Consider the following 22,882-nt stretch of genomic DNA (forward strand, 5'->3'; position numbering starts at 1 on the left):
ATCGCAAGCAACGTCTAAGGAACCCTGCTAACGGGCCGAATATTCGATGGATGAGCTGCATTTGCTGACGCGAACGGTGTGGCAATAAGTGACAGTCTAATCTTGACATAAATCACTGGCTCTAGAATGAAGGTAGCCATCTTTGGCACCAACGGATGCAAAAAAGGAAATCGATTGTGTCCTGTGAACCATGCGATTGAAGTAAAAAAGTGTCAATCCTTTTAGTCAACAACAAGCTATTTTCCCTTACCTTCTAAATTATTGTCCGTTGTTGTGAACCAAATGCAACTTTCTATCTTTCCCTATCACACTGTTATTTTACTACTAGAACTTTCAAGTATGCTAGCCAGACCGTTTTGGTTGATCAGTTCCATTGTACAAATTATGAACTATGTTCTTTCATATTTTCACTTAATTCTGATTTCGCTGGTCATAGTTAGCACACACATGCTTAACAGTCTCGAGTTATGTGGCGTCACCATCAATTTTAAACCACAAGCAAGTTAGACTACAATCTAAATGACATATCCATGTCATCTCACCCATTTTCCATCAGCTAGCCACGGCATAGGCGCGGCGTGCCGCCGCGCCATCCAATGCTAGTATTGAAAAATGAGAGGTGGGAGGTGCTATCCTCAGGCAACACCAGGTCGCCACCGAGCTGTTTGACCAGTGAAAGAAAGCATAGTGGCAGATCTACCATACCAACAAAAGAGGAAGTGTCCGTCCTCCCCCTTCCATTGTTTCCGACGAGATCGAGATCCTTGTGGTGTAGCCGCCGGCGCCCTCGCCGGTGAACTTTTCGCCGCTGCCGCCTATCACTCAGCCTGGTGCCCAGCTGCTACTGCGGCAACTTGTAGGGATACCTCCGCTCCTGCACCAAATTGCACGGCTCCTGCTGTGGCAGATCCTCCTTGACGGGCTGGGATAGGACGCGAAAGGCGATCTCAGGCCACGTCGGGCTGGAGGCGCTCCGGAAGGAGGAGATCGTCCGGCTTGGAGGTGCTCGAGCTCTTAGTCTGATGGGGTGGAGCTAGGTATTGTAGGAGGCCATCCAACGAAATGGCGGCGGAAGGCTGCCGTGGCGAGGAACGATACGGCAGGACTGGCGGCGGTGGCACCTTGTGCCTAGGGTTCCGGAGGAGGTCGGGGCGTTGCTTCCCCTTTCTCTTGCCGTGTTCTGAACCGATGTTTTGACTTGTCGGTGGCACGAAGTGTAATTAGCTAAGCCAAGATCAGTACCATCAGCCGTCCTATATCATCAGATTTAGATTGGGCGGACATGATACCTCTAATGACGACCATCAAATGCATTAAGTGTCAAACGATCAACTCCTATTTAATAGTAAAGATTTCATCATTGCCTTATTATTTTGAGATCTGGCGTATACAAGCATAAAAGGACGCGGTAGCGCGGTGAAATACAAAAATCCTATTACTACTCAATTATATAACTTAAGGAAACAACGGTGTAAAAACATGCTAAAAATACGCTCATCAACTTTCTCAAGCTAGACTCTTGCTTGTCCTCGAGCAAAATAGAAACTTCATGAAACGTAAATCGTTAAAATAAATGAGATACTCTGAATTTCTGCCCCGACACCTCGATGCTTTGCATCACGTTATATGACCATACAGTAAGAACTTTTAGACATGAGAATGTGTATGAGATAGCACCAAGCATCAATAGAAGAATCAATCTAATTTCAGCGGGTACTCTACTCCTTACATGGCACTCATCTACCTACAGTAGCATTGTGCTGCTCCTTCGTCTACCTATCTAGACTTGTTATGTGTGTTAAACAGCGGAGAGTACTCTTTATCAAGCGCCTAGGAACTGTACATGTGGTTTCACCGTGCCCTCAATGGTTCCGTAGGCATTTGAAATAGTGGCTCGTGTTCGGGCGGTATGCCGAGAGCAGGAGAGGTTAATGTTGTCAAGATAGATGCCGCGACACTGCACACTCTGGCTGCACAGAATCCGGATGGCTTTGGGGTTGGAGGATGTCCCGTGGATGTTGATGAACCTGGCGTCAGATATGGCCACAGCGCTATCCTGCAAACACAACAAAGTGCACGCAAATGATTTCAAATTATTTATTTATATGATGCAGTGGCAACGTGGTGATGAGTTCAGTCACCTGTGGCGGACAATTTCCCGGGGGACAATAGAACTGGTCAATGTCAATAGGATATTGGACATCAGTCATGTTGAGGTTCTCAAAAAGGAAACCATTTGCTTTGCCACTGCCACCCTGCATCAGTAACAATTTAACACCATACTATATATTAGGGTAGTATTGTTATATATGCCTATTATCTGCAGCTAGCTTGTGTTATGTACATGCTAAATGCAACCATCAGTAAATATCTTTGAATACATGATGTATAGGCGCACTTATGCACAAGGCAAAGGCATGTTGATGCCGCTTTAGTGTTACCTGCCACGATTTGATCCTAACACCAGTCATAGTTTTAGAAAAGCTGCAGTTGGATACTGTAATCCTTTCCACAAGTGCTGTCGTATTGTTGCCTCCAAGGCTTCCCACACTACATAATAAGATCAGAAAGCTTCTTAGCTCAATGTATGTTACTGCTGGGGAAGAAGTTCATCACAGTATTTGGTCAGCACGGGCTGCATGGTTGAGTAGTTTTACCTGATGCCATGACCAGGCCCACACGCGCTGTTGGTGATATTAACATCACTGGTCCCTGATAGAATCGACACGCAGTCGTCACCTGCATTTGTGCAATGTCAGTAGTTCCCAAAATAACACATTTGAGGACAGTGTGCAGTAAACATGTATGCATTTGAAGGGCTGCTGAAAGGACTGTACCGGTTTTGAAAGAGCAATTCGAGATATAAACGTGGTCGGATAAGGACATGGTGATCCCGTCCGTGTTAGGGCTTTTGCCTGGCGCCCTGACGGAGACGTTGTTCACCTGCACCTGGCTGCACCGGAACAAGGTCATGTGCTTGTCTGGGCTGTCCTTCAGGTGTATGTTCTTCACGGATAGGTTGTTGCAGCTTGCGAATGCTAGCAGCTGATTTCACAAACACAACAGGTACATAAACATGCTGTCTACCTGACCAGTAAGAGGCTGAAACTGAAAGAGATGTTTGTGGTGTGCACTTACAATTGGCCGGACACGACATTTCTGTCAAAAATGAGAGGATGCATCAGTTTGTTGCAAATGAATAGAGGAAGAGATCGAAGCAAGTGATATCTGCTTAGGCCTGAGGAGCCTACCTTCTTGTTGAAGCAAGTCCACCAGATGGCGCCATTGCCGTCCATCTGGCCACTCCCGTTCACCGTCAGGTTGTTGACGCGGTAGAAGGTAAGGAGGTTCGCTGCTGTCGTCGTCCAGATGGCGTTTGGCGCCACGATGTTCCCGTCCAGCTGCAGAGAAACTGATTCAGTTATCTCTTGCTTATTGCCGACGGATGGAAGATACAGGAAATTCAGACTGATCGTCAACAAATTTTACCTGCACGGTGACAGGCGACTTGCAGGGTCCATTCAACCTGATCTGGCTTAACAAGAACGTCCTTCCTCCAGGGATGACCATGGTCGGCGAGCTGGTGTCACGGCAAGTTGCGTTCCATGTCGCCGCGAACGCCTTTGGACACAGAGAAGATGCGCCAATAAGCAAACAAAAAATCTGATAAGCAATGCGATGGCGAAGCCAGATTTCCAGAATAAGATCAGGTTTGCGCTGGTGTTACCTTTGCATCATCGGTGCTGCCATCCCCGGCAGCATGGAAATCCATGACGCTGTATCTTTTTCCTTGCCGACCTGCTGCAGATTGAACGGCCGTGAACACGAGCAGCAGCAGCAGCACGAAGAAGATCCTCTGCCGTTTTCGAGATATCCGTCAGGCAAATCAACATATACTACTCCCTCCGATAATTGTAAGTGTCGTTTTTTTTAATTCGAATTAGTTATATTTGAACGAGAGAAGTCCATTACCTCCCTAAACTCGTCTCAAAGTTCATATACAACCCTTAACTTTACTTTGGATTCAATCTTCAACCCTAAATTCTATAAACCGTTCGGAATTGGACCTTCTACCTTTTTTGACTTGTATTGAACCGGTTTTTCTCGCCAGTTAGCGGTTTTTCTTCCTATATACTGTGCCAACTCATCAATATACAATATACACGCTACACGAAAAAACAGCTTAATACAATGCAAGGGGTGATTTTGAATCTTGTTAGAATTCGGGGTTGAAAGTTGAACCAAAATAAAGTTGAAGGTTGTATGCTGAACTTTGAGACAAGTTTAGAGGGGTAAATTGAACTTCTCTCTATTTGAACTGAAACCACGACCCTTATTATGGATCGGAGGGAGTATAGAAGATAAGAACAGGATCTACAATTCTATCGAGCTGATGAACAATGGTGAACTGAATCGACACATACCATGATTTACAGTACCGATAGGATTGGCAGCCACGCGCTCTTGATTTGATGAAGAAGAGCTGAGGAAGCTACGATTGCAGTGCACTGATGCTTCTACTACCAAGGGCGCGCGTGTGATGTATTCACGCGCCAATGAGCGATCACACACGTATAGCAATGGCAGACCTTGATCGAGCCTCTCCTATCTTGGTAATGCTCTAGAAGATCAGAATTTGTTTACAAGGTTTGATCAGTGCAGGGGATCGCGGCGGTGTTTCTTCCTTGTACGTTTGAACAAGGTCGGCGACATCCAAGATTGCCAGGCCGGTAGTTTCGCCAGCCGATCGATCCTCCTGTGCTGGGCTGCTTTTGCTCGTCGTTTATAAATATACGCACCGACAATTTCAGAACGGAATCGTGCTCGTTTTGGAAACGAGTTAAAGTTGGAAATATACAGGCAGTAATACTACTCCCTCCGTTCCGTTCTCGCCACGATCTCCTCAACCACTCCTTCTCGGCCACGATCCCTCGCCCAGGAGCACCTAAGAGCTGCTTCTCCTCCGCCCATCTACCATCAGGTGCTCCTGGGCTCTGCATCAGCTACACCTCCGGCCTCCAGCACTTCTCCTCTGCCCAGGTCCACCTCCGGTCAAGACTCCCTCCCGCTGCTTCACCTACGGCATCCAGTTGTTTCCCCTGATCATTATACTCACTCCCAGGTCGCCAGCTCTCCTGAGTCCATGATCGTCCAGGACAAGAGGGCCGGAGTGGACAGGGGGCGGTGGAGGCGGGGGTGAGTGCAGGACCGTCGACAGCTGCGGGGAACGGGTGGCGGCAGTGGTAGCGGCCTGGCCGTGCTTCTGTGTTTCTCCTCTGGCCCTGCAACAACAATTGTCAATTCAGCACATCAATATGGTGCTGCCGGACCTCAATTTCAGTCCACCAGTAGATGAACAAATGGAAGTAGCTGATGAACAAGATGTTAGAGTAGATGATGCAATGGATGATGTGGATGACCAAGAGACAGGTACAAACAAGTTCAGTTAACTTCGTCGATCATTTATATTCACAAGTTTGAGTACATTAATAGAGGAACTAGCACTAATGTTGCTTTTAACAGTAGGACAAGTTAACTGCAAAAGCTATAAGTAACAGATTCACTTCACTGACCAAACATGAGATTTCCCAGTGTCAGATGACAAGCAAAAACATTCTACACCAACTTGGGTATCAAACTCAAACATCACATTCACTTCAAGATGGTCCCACGACCAGAAACTAGATTCATGTCCAAGATAACTATTTTTTCAACCAACAACAGGTTCCAGTACCACAAATCACCACCAAGGGGTTCCAGAAACACATGGCATGTTGACATACACAAGACTAAGAAATGGGACAAAGTCTACCTTGTTTCTTACGATGCTACCAATCTTGATAATGTCACAATTCATCTCATCATTGAGTACTTTGATTGCCTGCGAGGAAAAACACTGGTGAAAGGGGAAGTGCTGGTCAGACCATAATTGCATCAAATGGCATAGGACCAAGTCTCAGTACACTCAAACAGAAAAATGAATTGGAATGATAAAACATACAGTAGCATCAGCTTACCATTGCTGGCATGCCTCTGTCCAGATGACGACGCTGACCAGCTTGCCATTTCCGTTTGCTTCACCATTTCCTTCAACAATAACTGCATGTTAGTGAAAATTACTGCCAAGAAAATTTTAAGAAACTTGCAGCCTAAAATATCAGCTAAAGCCAACTGAACTAACTGAAGAAAATACAGTTGACACCACAAATCATCTTTTAATGGCAATGAACCATATGAAAAGCACTGAGTCTCCAGCAACAAGTCTATTAGCGCTAACAAACACACTATGTACTGAGCCAGTAGCTAAGAGGTGTCTTTTGGGTTGGTACCTGGCTCTCGATTTCAGAAACATCTGTGACTTATATTTTAGGAATCTGTTTTTTTTTTGCTAGCCCGTAGAAGAGAATTTACTGAAACAAGGTGATGATGTAGGAGTACTAGGAACAAGGCCTGGAGAATTTACTGAAACAAACTTGCCTTGGAAGATGTGCCTGAACTTCCACTCGTTGTCATGGATGTCCCTCACAATTAGCTCCTGAGCATCCTACAAACCACACTATACCACCTGTTATTGGCAACAGCAGACCCAAAAGGCAGGGTGCGAAATGGAAAGGGGCACCGCCCAGAAGTAACACACTCATCACACCAGAGGAGGGAAGACGCGCTCAGCGGCATGGCATGGCACGGAGAAGCCGCCGTGCGTGCTGGTGTCGTTGGTGGTGAGCGTCTTGCAGAAGTAGTTGGTGGGCTGCTTGCTCATGATCCCCATCTCGGCCGGCAGGTAGGCGTCGTTCTGCTCTTGCTGCAACCACAGATCAGCGCAATGGAAAGGGTGAGAACTCCATGTAGAATCTCATGAAACAATAACAATTTAGATTCGGTTGAGTTTTAAATACTAAAGCACACAAGATAGAAATTTAGCTACAATTCGCCAATTCGGTTGTTCTGGCTAAGCACATAAGCACCTAATGATCCTGAATTCAAAGATGTTGTAGCTAAAATTGGAATGGACATCCAGCTGGTGCAGCAGCCAGCAAATAGCCCAGATTTGAATGTCAATGCTCTAGGGTTCTTCAACTCCATCGAATCTCTAACAGACCGTAGAAGCCCTAGAACACTAAACGACCTCATCCGTGATGTGCAGGAAGAGTTTGTTGCATATGATGCGCCTACCTTGAATAGAATTTTTGTATCTCTTCAAACTTGTATGACTGAAGTACTGAACAATAGTGGAGGCAATGGGTATAAAATGCCTCATTTGGGCAAGATAAGCTTGGAAGCCCAAAATCTGCTACCTATCAGCATTCCTTGTCCTGCTCTAGTTTATGAAAATGCCCTGAAGGCAGTAGCAAATGCACTGCAAGCCGAAGAAGAAGCAAAACAAAAAGAAGCTCGCAAGAAAGAAGAAGCAAAGAAAGCAAGAGAGGAAGAAAAGCAAGAAGAAGCTCGCAACAAAGAAGAAGCAAAGAAAGCAAGAGAAGAAGCAAAACAAGAAGAAGCTCGCAAGAAAGAAGAAGCAAAGCAAGCAAGAGAGGAAGAAAAGCGAGAACAAGCTCGCAAGAAAGAAGAAGCAAAGAAAGCAAGAGAAGAAGAAAAACAAGAAGCTCGCAAGAAAGAAGAAGCAAAGAAAGCAAGAGAAGAAGCAAAACAAGAAGAAGCAAAGCAAGCAAGAGAGGAAGAAAAGCAAGAAGAAGCTCGCAAGAAAGAAGAAGCAAACCAAGAAGAAGCTCGCAAGAAAGAAGAAGTAAAGAAAGCAATAGAAGAAGAAAAGCAAGAAGAAACTCGAAAGAAAGAAGAAGCAAAGAAACCAAGAGAAGAAGAAAAGAAAGAAAAGAAAGAAGCAAGGAAAAGCAATCAATCTAGAAAGCGCAAGAGAAAAGAAGAAATACCTACAGCAGAAGCAAGCACAAGCACAAGCAAAAAGCGTAAGCAACACAAGCACAAGCAAGCACAATCACAAGTATCTACATCAGAAGTGGAAGCAAGCTACAAGAATTTGTTGCAAGCAGAATTCCTACCTATTGACCATATCCTGAAATCTGCTACTGTTGCTACTGTTATGTGTTGATTATTATGTGCTCAGTACTCAAACTGAATTACTGGTTGTACTGCTATTATTATGTGTCAAACTGCTTCACAGTTGCTGTAATTCAGTTGTCTATATCTCTAGCAAGCATGCACCGCAATTCTGAAAACAATCCGATTCAGGTATTGCAGAGGCACTTGGATAAGAAAATTTGGACAAGTACAATTCCTGTAGCGGCGTATTGCAGAGAGACATTTGGATAGCACATGGAGTAAACCAATAGCGAGTTTGACAGTAGTTAGGACATACCCTTGTCGTCCTTCGGGCGTTCGCATTCACCTCCAGGTCGCCTCCGAGCTCCCGCTCCCAGCAGCCGTCGATGTTGTCCTGAAATGGAACATAATGCAACTCAAACAAAGTTCCTCACATACAGGACCAGAAATGTGCACCTGTGATTTTCCTAAGTTTGAATCTTTCTTAGCAAACTGTTTCATTAGAGAATGGTGATTCCTGAAATCGTCCTCGTCATTATGCTAGATAAGCTCGCTCCCCACGACACGCCTACTCCTGCGCCCGATTCAGTCACCAGCCTGATGCATAAACCAAGCATTAGGGATACAATAGTCCGGCACCTATCGTATGCAATTAACAACTGCGTTAGCATGACAAGATCACATCATACCTGGCTATCTCATCTCAGGGTGTCATCTTCTCTCCTCTCCTCTCCTCTCCTCTCCGAGCAAGAGTCAAAGTCTAAGTCGGTCGCACGCGCCAGCCGCACGCGGTAGCTCCACCCCTATTGGTATTTAACATGCGGGAGGACAAGCTGTGGGTTGAATTTCTGGTCGAAAGTTTTAGGCTCCGTCAGCGCCATTTTCCCTACCTCCCTCCCGCTAATTTAGTTTCCATCCATAGCCCTTGATTACATTACAGGTAAAAGCACAACAGACGGCTGCGATGGGTGGTGCCTCGGATTGGTGACGTGAAGGGTGCTATTCTCCTTTCTTGCTTAATTAACGATGATTTATTTCCTCTAATAACACAACATTCCTTTCTATGTTAGCGCAAAATACATGCATGCATGCACCAAATACTCTTCCATCCCGTGAAAGAATTCCTTCCCTTAATAACTGCTACAGGAATCACCATCCCTCCCTGTTTTAGTGTCGTGGATGGATTCGGCCAATGATTCAATGCTCTCCGATCTTAAATTTTATTTTTTGAGAACTCTCCGATCTTAATTTGTGGCTGTGTATACGGGCACAGATGGACCAGGCTAAGCTCAAGGCGTGTCCTGGCCGAGAAATGCATGCATGCATCTATTCGTCCCTTTCGCTATTTTAGTTTTCATCCATAGCTGATCCGTTCTGTAATAACTGCTCCAGGAATCAGCGACACGGCCGGTGGATGGATTCCGCGAATGATTCTACAAACCCCGTGAAAACCATGTCAATGCCCTTGTGTTGCAAGCCACAAAATCAATGCATGCATTTCTCGGCCAGGACCCCAGCTGCATGCTGTAGCTCCTCCCCTATTAGTAATGATAGACAGGCTCGAAATTTTTAGGCTCTGTCAGCGCCATTTTCCCTACCTCCCTCCTGTTAATTTAGTTTCCATCCATAGCCCTTCATTACATTACAGGTGAAGCACAGCAGATGCGGTTTCGATGGGTGGTGCCTCGGATCGGTGACGTGAAGGGTGCTATTCTCCTTCCTTGATTAATCAACGATGATTTCTTTCCTCTAATAATACAACATTCCTTTTTACGTTAGCGCAAAATACATGCATGGACCACCTACTCTTCCATTCCGTGAAGGAATTCCTTTCCCTAATAACTGCTCCAGGAATCAGCATCCCTCCCTGCTTTAGCGTCGTGGATGGATTCGACCAATGATTCAATGCTCTCCAGCCTGGCTGTGTATACGGACACGGATGCATCAGGCTGAGCTCAATGGGCGTCCTAGCCGAGAAATGCATGCATGCCGATTCGTTCTCAATAACGCTCAAGAATCAACGGAAGGGATTCCGCGAATGACTCTACATGCCCCGCGCGCGAAAACCATGCCAATGCCCTTGTATACACCACGGTTGCATCACGCCGAGCTCAATGCGCCTTCTAGCCACGAAATCCATGCATGCATCCACCTACTCGTTCCTTCTGTAAAAAGTCCTGATAACTGCTCCAGGTATTCATGTCATTTCCTGTATTAGTGGGACCTAACGCGCCAGATTGATTTGGTGACTGATTCCTCGCAAACCATGCCATATATGTATATGTCACGAATGCATAATGTTGAGCTCAATGCGCCGAGAAATCCATGCATGTACCACCTACTTTTTTTTCCTAAAAAATGGTCAAAATTATCTTTATTTTAGACTAAATTTATACTCCTTTTACGGAACAGCAATCGGCTCGTACCTCTTTTTCTTTGCTAGATATATATATATATACATGAATCGTTCGGTTGGGTTCCTAGAAATCAGCCCGTGCTTGACCTTGGTTGCTTTGACTTAACCAACACAGTGAAGACAGATGTAAATTGGAGCCAAGGACTCATACACAACAAATCAGGTGTCTAGGTGTCAAAACGCTGTCGTTTATACAGTAATACAGCCGGGAAGATCGAAAGAAAACAAGCACTACCTGCATCTCTCATCAATGTGAAATGTTAATTCTCTCAGTTTTGGCATAAAAAGAACCCACATGGATCTCTCACTCTTCCATCAGGTTGAATATGATCAGCCGAAGAAATTTCTGGTACCAACATTATATTGCATAGTATTATAAATAAAGGACCTTCCATCCACATAGATGCTTCTTCCCAAACAGCACTCCACCTACTCATAACAACCTAACAGGCACTGAACATGCCACTGGATCGATCAATGAAATCGACAAAGAAAGCATGTCCGGCCGGCCAGATCTCCAGCTCCACTCCTCCCTTCAAGAGCAAGGACCACGGCAACATGCTGCCTGTACATCCTATCACCTGTACCACCATAAACCAAGAAAGGTTTAGCTCCACGAACGGCACAGGAAAATATTGCTCAACACGCAAACAAGGGTACACAGAAAATGTTCAACAAATGACAAGACTAGCAAAACTTGGTCAGCATTAGGATTACTTAGACCATATTCCAATAAAATGTCCATTATCTCTTATCAACCGTGACAGCATTACGCACAATTATAAGCACCAAAGAATGAAGATTAACAGGTGGGTCTAAGCCGTAACTTAGACTAAATGCCATCTTAAGAAACTAATTACCACTCGCCACTGCTTAAGGAATTGGAGTGGTCTTCTTGGAATGTAAGTAAAAAAAGTATTAAATGACAGGATAATCTTTATTCCTTTTGATTCTCTAGTGTGCTAATAAAATCCTGTTCACCACAAACGTAAGATCAGAGAGGAACTAGAAACTTACCTGAACCCACAATATTATAACAAAGTACAAAGAGGAGAGTGGAACTGGAAACTTACCTAAACGCCAGATATTATGAACTTCCCGGTTCTCTTGAGTACATGTCTTGCAACTCTCTTTTGTTACTGGCCTGCCGAAGTAGTATGTACCATCTCAAGTTCTGATTATTTATCTAATTGAGATTGCTGCCAAGCATAGATGTTAACCAGAACTCAATCAGGATTCTGCCGAATATCAGTCTAGACGAGGTTAAAATATTCCGCTTACAATTTCCTGGGATAAATAGAAATGAAATTAATCGATGAGAAATTACAACCAAGTTTACTATCTGCATACATATAGTTTCTACTATGAGATGTCAATAATTAGAACGCAAGTGTTTGTAGAGCGGAATGAAAGATCTCCGCAAAGTTGTGAACAAAAAAACTGGCAGCTCAATAGCACAGGCATTCATATACAAAACAAGAGTAGCATCAATCTCGTCCCATAATGGAAGTGTCAGAGCATGGGAAGAATCTCTCATGCGTGCTCTTGAACTTGGGTGGGTAACTTATGTCAGCACGACAGCTGTCACAAGACTAATAAGCAAGAATGATTTAGTAGTCACATGGATGAGCATATTTTTGTACACACTATCAATAGACAAGAAAATACGCTAACACATGACAAATGTTGCTGCCAAGCCATTGGGAATCGCATCAGCAATTTCATGAGAACATGTATAACTAGACCTTAGGTAACAGAGCCTATCAAGGGGAGATTTATGCAGCTGCCAAGCAATTGGACACCACATGAGTATTTATCTATCATAAAAAGTCCAAGTACATGAGCAACTGAAGTAAATCTCGATACAGATACTTCCTAACATTCAGAACTCCACATGGACAGAAAAAGAGTGAGCGTCCATCTAGTACTAGAATTTAGATAGTGCAAGTGGTGATTTACTTGATGCAACAGCAACAACATGCATAAGTATGGGAGTGCTAGAGTTTAGATAGTGCGGTCCTAGTTTTTGTGATGCAACCAGAAATAATGCAAGTGATCAAGATATATAATGCAAGCACGGAAATAATTAAGATGTAGCACAAGCAAACTCAATTCACCAGCTAGAGTTGTCCCAGCTTCCGTGACTTCCATAGAGGACTGCATATCTTCCAATAGCTAATGTGGGTGGGTATCTTGAGAGCATACCGACAATTCCATCAACCATGCAAACCTGCCAATAAACATAGATCCGATCCCTTAATTTCTGCAAGTCTGTCAGCCTGTAAAAAAATATCCCATCATGAACCGCATGTACACATTCACCATGTGTGCCTTGAGAAATCGTACAAGACATGCAAAGTACAATAGCTAGGAGAATTAATGATGAGACATCGATATTTATGTATCCACATAGAGAAGATATCTCAAACTGTCCCAACTTCACAAACTATAGAACTTGGTGGAAGCAATGTAAGACAAACCCCACTGAATACATAGACACAATATTTCAGTCAATTTTCACTGAATTTCAGAAGGAATTCAGCCATAAACTATCCCATTTTTAACCTATCCACATCAATTTCACAAAGACATAAACACCAAAAACAAATCAAGGCCAGATCTTGGACATTTTCATTTCTAGTAAAACAACATATGTCTGTACGAAAGTACATAAAACTTATCAATACCAAGAAGGAAAAATAGTTACTTACAGCAAGAACGTCGGCTGCCTTGCACTCAATTCATTTGCTCTAACGAAGAGGAGTACCAAAAACTCAACTAAATCACGGCCTCGACAAAGAAACCACCTCTGCCGCAGTTACACCACAGTGAATTTGCCGTCATTGCATGGTAGCGAGCCAGAAGTAGTCGGCAGCAGCAGCAGCCAGGACAGGCAACCACCAGCTGGATCTCGGGGAGACCGGCACTTCTCAGCTGGGTGACAACCTCCTGTGGGGGTAGTCCTTGTTCGACTTCTTGTACCCTGAATCAACACAAATCATTTCACTTTTGTGACATCCCTTGAATCATGCTAAAAATGCAAAACCAAATCATATGCATGTTACCAACACTAAACCAACTACTCCCTCCATCTAAAAATAGGTGTCTCAACTTTATCTAGATACGGATGTATCTCTAACTAAAATGCATCTAGATAACAAAAGTGAGACACCTATTTTTAGACGGAGGGAGTAGTACATTATAGGTTCAGTGTACAGAGCACAGAAACCATGACTTGGTGGCCATTCTATCTGGGCATGTACGATGCAAGGAGGTGCGTACAAAAATAAGTCAAGCATTTTGTTAAGCACCGGTGCTTATTTGTATAGGAGAGGTGCCTAGTTAGGCATCAGCCTAGTGTAAATAAGCACCAATGCATAAGCAAAAACCAGTCGATTTTGCTAATCCGCTAAGCACCTCTCTACGCATCTTGCATTGTACATGCCCTCAAAGAGCAAGTAGACGAAAAAGAAGAAACCAAGAATTTACCTTATTCGAGAGTTCACCGAAATGGAAGTAATGAGAACATGGGAAGGTCTCGACAAAGTACATGCATGCTCCTAGGCTTGCGATGGTATGTTCACCTACAGAAGTGGAATCAATACCAAGTACTTGCAATGTTCAAGCAGCAGATTTCAAACAACAACATTATAGATATATAGAAGGAGACTCTAAACTATAACCAACATCATATCTCTATAACCAGCGGAAAAGCGCAAGTGATCCCTGGAACAAATGGTCCCGTTTCCTGCACCGTCCAAATGCGCCAAGATTGGTGGTACCCGGATGTATTTTGTGTTGTATGCTAATTTTATAAAGAAATCAATCCAGCTTCCTAGCACACGTCTACACACAGCACACGTATTCAATTTAGACTCCATCGCTGCCCCCGACTAGTACAAAATAGCTGGACGGAGTGGACCACGGCCTCAATGTTCTGTAGGAGTTTAGTGTGATGTGCCATATGGTGGAGCTGGTCGGTGCTCACGCCATGGTCATTCAATGAAGACTCGCCCCGAAACATTCTCCTTCTCCTACAAGCCTCCTCCCCATCTGCTTTCCCCATCGATATCAATCGCTTAGCACATTGATTCACCATCATCTCCCTCCACAGCAGCATGTCCTCGTCCGCCTCAAGCGCTAGATCCTCCCTTTGGTGACTTGCCCCCTTTGTGGTGATGAGACCATCAACCAGATATGTTGTCGCAGTACCCATCCTTGTGTGCGAATCTACAAGTGCTGCCACTATGGCGTAAGGATCTACAAGTCGGCGCACAAGTCCTCCATGGGCACCCCATCTAGGCTGCCCTGCGGTCGCACAACTCCACTGCATATTTGCAGGCTTAAAGGCACAAAGTGGTCCTTCAACTTTCAGAATGGATCAAGAAAGTTTTGGGCAATGTACTCCTCCTTTGTTATCAAGATAGGAAGAATCTTTACTTCTGAATTTGTACTATCTATACCATGACAAATAATTAGATGGCACAAGAAACCAGAATCAAATAACTGCACCGGTGTGTGTGTGTGTTTATTTCGTCCAACCATATGGATAAAAACATGTTATCTAGAAAACCACGGTTAAACAGGAAAATTGCATCGATATTTGAGTATTGGGCGAGTACTGATTATTTGTAAGGAGTACCTTACTGAACACAATATAAGAGTGCTCAAAGATGCTTCAACCACCGCGTTATCGATGAGATGTGAGGCTTAGCTTCCTAATCAATCTGCAAGGAAGGGATGAACCTTATTAGCTTAATTAATCATGAAAGAAACCATGAGAAAACTCAACGGCATCAAAACTGCTGTTTACAGGCTACATAATAAGCTAATATAAACACTTAGTTTTGATGAAAAAGAGAGTATTTCATTAGCAAAAAATATCTAGTGTTGTAACCCGACAACAAAACTGATGCAGAAAGGCAAGAGTAACTGGAAACAAAGCTTTTGAAGATCTTGGCTTCATTAGAAGAAGAAAGGAAAAAAGCTTTTACATTTTACCCAGCAATCACCATAACTTCAAATTATCAGAAGCTCAAACTACGAATAAGCTCAAATGACAGGCCACAAGAAGAAACCTAACCAAGATGGTTGGCAATTAGAGAGGGAAAAAAGAAAACAACACAACAATTCAAAGTAACAACAGTGAACTCGAAAAGAGAAGGTCCCCAGAAGCACATGTAATGGAAGAAAGGTGAAAGTAGGACTATATTTATTTCCTGAGCTTTAATCCCCCCCCCCCCCTCCCCCCACCAGAAATTCTTAAACTAGTACATGCTCAAAATTCGGACCCTACGAAAATCAATGTATACCAAAAAAATAGCTGCAAATTCAGAGGGAATGTCATTACCCAAATCTAAGAATCTGGAAGCTGATTGGATGGACATGACAAGACAAATTGCAAAAGTAAGCATTTGCCCGTATACATCAAAGAAAAACTAACAGCCCTAGAAGCTTCAGAAACTAACACAATACAACATGCATCTCATGGATTGTTCGAGAATCGAGACCACAAAAAATCAAACAAGTAATTGTCATCAATAGGAAAGCACAGAGTATCGGCTTTAGAAACCATGGAAATTAGTGAAGGACCACATCATTAAAAAGGATGTTTAATAAGAATTATTCCAACTCCGACATCTTGACTAGCAGGTAACTAAACTTCAGTACCAAATCAACAACCTGGTACCACTGACACTCTTCCCAATTCTTTTTGAAAATAAACTCAAAAAATAGGTTATAATTCAGACAGCTATATTTGAATTCAGTATTGCATCCATTTCATGTAAATAGTAAGTAAATAAGGAAAATGTGTTTAAAATAGTAGAAACTCACCCCCATGTGGCCATGCCAAGGTCCAGGAGTAGTTTGCATGTTATTAGGATAATAGTATGTTGCATCGACTTCTAGAGGGCGAGGTGGCCTGACAGGATAAGTCAATGGAGTGAAACCCTTATCATTTGGGTTCAACTTGAATTCCTAGTCTAAAAACAGCAATTGTCAGTGGATGTGACACAGGTGAGCAATACGAAACCGACGCAAAAAAACATGGCCAAGTATAATATGCATCACATACCGAACCTTAGCATCTAGGTTGAAACTTGATTTGTCCGAGCTAACAGATCCCATCGAAGAGCTTGGCATCAAGACGCATGGAACACTCACAGCTGAGTTTGCAGCACCACGCTAGGATGTTGATGATGTATTACTAACAGGTCCTTGAGAAGAATTCACATATTTAGGGACCCGAGGAAGTTTAGTGGGTACAACAGAATCTGGTGTCAAATCAGCTAGTGACTTGTCTCCTTAGCCAGAAGACAAAGGCTCGGGATGCACATGATCTTGAAGATGCCCCTTCCAGATCTGACACAAAATTATAAAACTATCATATGCTTTGCTGCTAAAAAAGAATTCTGTAATTTGGAATGTTGCAGTAGAAAAAAGACTAATATTAACAGGGCCACTATATTTAGATATAAAACACAGATTTTTTCTAGAGGAAACACTGTGTCAATCAAAAATAGCCTGAAGAGGTAAACATTCACGCACTTTACAGGAGAACATGGGTCAAACAAATACACAAGCTTATATCATTTAATGGGTGAAAGAAACCAGTATTATTATCAATGATAACATTAATAAGATGAATATCAATATAAAAAAGTCTAAGTATACTACCTATGTTTTAAAAGGTAAGGCGTGCAGGCAATTGAAGAAGCTTAAATCTTGAAATGCGAAAACTTTAGTACATCTCATAAAGGACCAAAGTCCCACAGCATTCTAATTAAGGTCACAAGTTCCTGTTCTCTATGTCACTGTTGTTATCTTTACTTCGCTTATCATCCAACCTAAGGTTCTTAGTAACCTACTAATTGGTATGCAGCAGATCAGTATATTTCTACTGAAAGTCAACTATCCTAGAATACCCCTGCTAGGGATGTCCATGGCAATAATGATAATGAACAACACATTACAAATAGCATTCAGGTATATAGCAGTTCAGGAGTGACTAAACTAACAGAATCTAGAGTTTTCATGTAGCTTTGTGATCTAATACAATCAAAGTCATCAGACCATACAACAGGAACAAATTCTAAACTTAGAACAACATGGAACGATGCCATAGGTTAGGGCAGAGGAGAAGAGTTGGAGCTCACCTAGGACGGATTGTAGTCGACGTCGATCTCAGTGCACCAAGAGGTGTCGTCTACCCGGCAAGCTAGCCCACCGCTGGTCGATGCTTGCGACGACTAGTGGAGGGATCTAGGGCCACATCTGAGGCCGAGAAGCCGTACCCGCAGCAGCAGCTCGGGGACACGGATAGGGAAGACAACAGCAGCAACCCGAACATGTGTGCACTAGCATGAGCGCAGGGAGGCCAGCCTTGATCTCCTTTTCTGCACGGGCACAAGCATGATCAATTATCCATATGCAGAGTCATGCCATTACCAAAATAGGATCAAGAAATAACTTTAGAGCCATCATGGTAGATATGAAAAAATTCACCCACTGCAACTATTGAGAAATACACAAGACATGAATTTTTACTAGAACTAAGTTTTGGGAGACTTCTAGCATAATCAAATAATTAGCTTTAAGCCAATATCAGGAATGGCTACCACAAGCCGCACACATACAAAAGGCTATAAATGGCGTCTTCAACACCACCGGCATAATACATGATAGCTACCACATGTCTCCATTGAATAAAAATCCCACATGTCCTCTAAACATTCTAGGAGACAAACTACAAACCAAAGACCATTGACATGCGTACCAGCCAATTAAGCAGTCTCCCACAAAATCACGCTTGTGATAAAACCATCAGATAACAGCACAACAATGTAAACAACAATGTAACAGAACTTTGCGTCAACCAATTCTTGGATGTTCAGCAACGAAGGGTTAAATTGATCTTCGCTATGATCAATCAGACTCCAAACCAAGCTTTGGTCCATTACATGCTTTGCAAAAAGACAGATGCATCTCACCAACAGAAGTTATGAACTTTTTTTTTTGAACAAAGTTATGAAGATTTGAATGGATCTTAAAATTCAGATAAGAACTAACTAGCATAATATGATAATAGACACAAAGCGGCACTAGAAACAGATATAGAGATGAAAGATCTACCTCACTAGAAATGGCAAAACCACCTTGAGGGTGACATGCGTCATCATTATCAGATGCAGCAGCAGCATTGTGTCGTCGGCTAGGTTAGGGAAGGCAGTACTTGCACGCCTCTCAGTTCTTGGCCCTAGCAGTGGGGAGGCCCGAGAAGGAGCGCACATGCTGTGGCGGCAGCGCTGGCGAGAGAGCAGTTGTGGTCACCAGTAGCCATCAAGCTGCGCCTCTCCTCCTGATGTCTCTGTTTATTCACACGAATCATGACAGCTTATATTCATTTTTTGCTGTCAAAAGGGAGTGGTGCACGATTTCATTAGCAAATCTGCAATGTATAGTAGAATTCTACAGAAGCAAAAAAACAAAGGAATATTTTTATACTTTCTTTCAGAGATACATCATGTATTATGTTCAAAAGGTGGGCCAGACAAAATGACCACACTAGGAAGAGGTTTATGCACACAAATCATAAGTGCTTATCTGATGATCTAAGCATGCAAGTGCATACCAATAGCTTCCAAGTTTTTACCATGTGATTTGGTTACCCCAAATGCATACATACACCAGAAAAATGTACAAAAGATGAATAACAGAACAAAGTTCATACTTCATACTCAGTTTACGATGCATATAAGAATACCATAGTGATACATTTGCAAGCAGCATAGACATGTTGTTGAATCAATCACACACAAAATGTGAGTATTTTAATCTTTGTCCCACAAACACAAGGTTCCAAAAAGCGTAAAGCGTAAGCGTAGCGATAGGCTCTCGCCTAGAGCTTTTTGCGCTTAAGCGTCGCTGAAGCGAGCTTAATCGTTTTCAAAAAATGCCAGAACTTTTCCTATTTCCCAGCAGTCAACACATTTGACATGTAAATATGAAGAAAATATATGAATGATATAGGTGATTAGCAAGCCAGCAAGCACATATGAATTCAAACTGAAGTATCAAATTGAAAAAGCTATCAAATCAGTCACAACTAAAGCTACCATAGTATCAAACATCAAATAAGTTAGTTTGATAAGGTGATCAACGATCACACATACACATAACAAGCAAATAGCAGGTTCAAATGACAGGTAAATTCAGTTCAAAGAAGCAAACAACTGGTTTGTTGCTTCCAAACCGCTTAATTCACAGTCAGCCCAAAGCGTAGCATTATGCTACCGCTCAGCGCTCAAGTGCGCTTTAGCGTACGCTTAAATACGCTTTCTTGAACCTTGCACAAACATAATGGGATTATTGTGACCTGTCTAGACCCACTACAGCCAAAGGAACATATATAAAACCTTACTTATTTCTTGCACAAGCATCAGACGGCAAACCAAACTACACATGTACATTCATACGCCTATTTCACTACTAGTGTAACTGCAATTATATACTAGAATAGAAACATGACAATATCATCCTTAACACTCTCTACTAGCGGAACCTGAAACAAGGATGGAAGCAGACAAATAAAATAAATGCATCGTATATTCGTGGATGCGGCACTAATATGTATAAACATGGTGAATCAATAATCCGAACCCGAGATTGCATCGGTATATGATGAATTACTCAAAACCTTGCTCTGATCCAGTAGGCGCTTTGCTAAAATATTATATGAATGTCACTAACAATAGATCTGAATGTGTCCTCTGAAACTTGGATTGATCCACTAGATGATTCAGAGAAGAACTAAGCAACAGATCACACACAGAAAAACCCCTCCCGTGTCGCACCCAGGCGACACCGGGGGCTCCCCGCCGCCGCCCCCCACCCTCTCCACCGGCCTCCTCCCTCGCCGCCGCTGCCGCCGACCCTTGCCGCGGCGGCGGGCCCTGCTCCCAAAGGTGGCAGGGGTTCTTCTCCTTCGGTTGGGGCGCAGGCAGAAGGCCGACCCGACTGGGACGGCGTCGTCCGGCTCGCCGGCGCTTGGACGCCGGGGCGGCAGCCCCGGGAGTATGCAGTGGCTGGTGCGTCGCTGCTGCATCGACAGCGGCCGGGCGGCCTCCCGGCTGGCTGTGCGCGAGGTGGTGTTTCGGCTCCAAGATCTGGGCCTGCCCAGATCCGTTCGGCGGCGGTCCCCTCGATCTCCCGCGGCGGCCGTCCGGGGCGTCTGCCTCGCGGTCTCCTGGTGGCGGCGGCTGGGCCTGGGCTCGTGCGGTGGGGCTGCCGGGCTGGCGGCTCGTGGCTTCTCTCCCATGGCCGCTTGGGCGGCACGGCAGGAGGCTGCGGGCGCTACGTTGAGGACGCCGGGGCGGCGGCCGCGGGATGGTGGATGGGGCGTTGCGCACCACGGTAGGAGGCTCTGTGGTGGGATTTTCTCTGCAAGGCGGCGGGGGGGAGGCCGGGACGGCGGTCCCGGGGACGCAGTGGCGTTTGGATGGTCAGCGGCCGGGTGGTGCCTCGATGCATCGGTTGCATGGAGGTTGAGGGAGCTCGGGGGTGCCTCGGCACGGTGGTCGTGTGGTGGCCGCCCCCAGTTTCGTCCGCGACCCGGCGGCTGTGGTGGGCCACTGTGTGTGGCAGGCTGCCATCGCTGGCACGTGCAGCCCATGGTAGAGGTGTGCCATGGCGCATGGACGCGGCGCGGTGGCGCCGCTCTTCTGGTGGTCGGGGCGCTATCCAGCGCCTCGCGGCGGGCGGCGAGTTGACATGAGGTGTTGGCTCTGCTGCTGCGCGTGAAGGCCGGAGCGGCGGCTCCCGTTTTGGCTGCTCTGCCCTGGTCGTGCGGGCGGCAAGGCACGACTGCGTGGGCGGCCGTGGGGCGCGTCCTGAAGGTTGGCTTCGTGCGGCGGCGATGGTGTGCTGCGACGCGGGCGTGTCTTCTTCGCCTTCGTGGATAGGCTTCAACGACTTGGGTTTGGGTGAACTCCGCGCGAAAGCACTGCATCCACTTCGGTTGGTGTCGGCGATGTCGGCGTCCTTGGATGTCGCTCCCCTCGTTGGAGGCATTGTCGAGGAGCTCCTTCACCTCCCTTGTCGTGTGAAGCCTCAGACTCTCCGGGTGAAAACCTGAGCTTTGGCTTTCGCTAGAGCGGGCATCGGCGGCGCCATCGTCGTCTTCCCCTTGGGGGCGATGCCTTGGAGGTCTGGTACTCCGCTAGGCAAGTTTTGGCATGCTTTGTGTGGTATCTGCCTCGCCGGCCAGGCTGGTGCGCGGTCTCGGGACCGGTGTGGACGCCGGAGCGGCGGCTCCGGAACTCTCCTTTCTTTGAGTGTCGCCCCTTCTAGCTTGGGCTGAAGTGTCGTCGGCTCGTAGCGTGCGCGGCCTCGGGGCCGGTGTGTTGTGTTTGCGTGTTTTCCTGTTCTCGCCAGTGTGCGCGGTCTCGGGACCGGTGTGGACGTCGGAGCGGCGGCTTCGGGAGCTTTCTGTTTTGAGTGCTGCCACTTCTTGCTAGGGCGGGAGTGTCGTCGGCTCGTGTGGTGCGCGGCCTCGGGGCCGGTGTGTGGCGTTTGGGTTGTACGGTTTTCGATCAGTTTTCCTTATAAACTGACCAAAATTTCCCTCTTCTTAATGAAAAGGCAGTGCTCCTGCCGGTTACTCCAAAAAAAAAAAACAGATCACACAGAGAACAACACTAGATGGATCTAAGAGGGATTTAAACCACCCTGTGGCAGAACCAACTCGACGAAGATGGGGAGCAGCAGGAGCAGCCTTTGGTCATCCTGCAGCTAGGTCGAGGCAAGGGTGCTTACAGCATGGCGTTGGCGCCGGAAGAGCGCAATCATGGTCGCAGCCCCCTGTTGAGCTGCGAAAGCATACATCTACTGCCTATGCAAAAAAAAAACCTTTTTTACTGAGTGGAACAAAATTTCCATTCATGGAAGTATATAATTTTCTCTACACATTCTACAGGAAAAAGGAACGAAATTTTAGCAAAAATACATAAAGTGAGAAGAGAGAACTCACCGGCAGGCACGCATCAGCTCGGGGACGTGGCCGGTGGCCGAAAGGCGCTGGCAGCAGCTCGGGCTAGATTGTCAGCAGCAGCGGCCAGGGCAGGTGACAAGCAGCTCGTCCTAGGTGCCTTCCCGCCGCTATCCCAGCGCGCCACGGTGATCCCCTCCCGCCAGCCGCAGTCACACGTCATTACCGACAACTAAAGCGCAAAGTTTCAGTGGGTGCCTGAATAATCGAGGTATACTAAGTTAGACCACATCAGACTTTCAGTAGTACATACACAGGATATGAAACTAGACAGGAAACAACACATCAAGATATAAGATGTAGAAGGCAACTTGCTAGCAAATGGATAATTCTCAAACCAATCTGAAGAAAGCTACTGCAGTAAATCCATAACTGACACCTCATGAATCTACAAACACCAA

At 45.1% G+C, this 22,882-nt stretch overlaps 1 protein-coding gene and 2 long non-coding RNA genes across 7 annotated transcripts; all 3 read right to left on the minus strand.

Annotated features, from left to right (window-relative positions):
• Positions 1–1,666: 1,666 nt before the first annotated feature.
• LOC124696931 (probable polygalacturonase At1g80170) lies at positions 1,667–5,000 on the minus strand. The gene is made up of 10 exons (XM_047229590.1): positions 4,800–5,000; positions 3,728–3,856; positions 3,490–3,621; positions 3,252–3,401; positions 3,139–3,159; positions 2,838–3,045; positions 2,658–2,739; positions 2,442–2,550; positions 2,142–2,255; positions 1,667–2,056 (listed from the first exon to the last, which is right to left on the minus strand). Exons 1-10 carry the CDS (start codon positions 4,998–5,000, stop codon positions 1,823–1,825), a joined length of 1,380 nt encoding a protein of 459 aa, XP_047085546.1. The 3' UTR covers positions 1,667–1,822.
• Positions 5,001–5,546: 546 nt separating this feature from the next.
• Positions 5,547–6,381, minus strand: LOC124699939. Its single transcript, XR_007001571.1, has 2 exons — positions 6,018–6,381; positions 5,547–5,896 (listed from the first exon to the last, which is right to left on the minus strand). It is a non-coding gene; the product is annotated as an uncharacterized LOC124699939 (long non-coding RNA).
• Positions 6,382–10,580: 4,199 nt separating this feature from the next.
• On the minus strand, positions 10,581–22,325 carry LOC124699940. Of its 5 annotated transcripts, none has more exons than XR_007001574.1 (11): positions 22,250–22,325; positions 18,569–18,846; positions 17,593–17,832; positions 16,517–16,798; positions 16,271–16,419; positions 15,078–15,162; positions 13,925–14,019; positions 13,147–13,418; positions 12,553–12,714; positions 11,509–11,722; positions 10,581–11,016 (listed from the first exon to the last, which is right to left on the minus strand). It is a non-coding gene; the product is annotated as an uncharacterized LOC124699940 (long non-coding RNA). The 5 variants fall into 5 exon arrangements; XR_007001575.1 differs by having other exon boundaries at positions 16,271–16,358; positions 16,512–16,798; XR_007001573.1 differs by having other exon boundaries at positions 12,553–12,665; positions 16,512–16,798.
• Between the last annotated feature and the right edge of the window lie 557 nt (positions 22,326–22,882).

The sequence above is a fragment of the Lolium rigidum genome, chromosome 3 (genome assembly GCF_022539505.1).
Source record: "Lolium rigidum isolate FL_2022 chromosome 3, APGP_CSIRO_Lrig_0.1, whole genome shotgun sequence".
NCBI lineage: Eukaryota > Viridiplantae > Streptophyta > Magnoliopsida > Poales > Poaceae > Lolium > Lolium rigidum.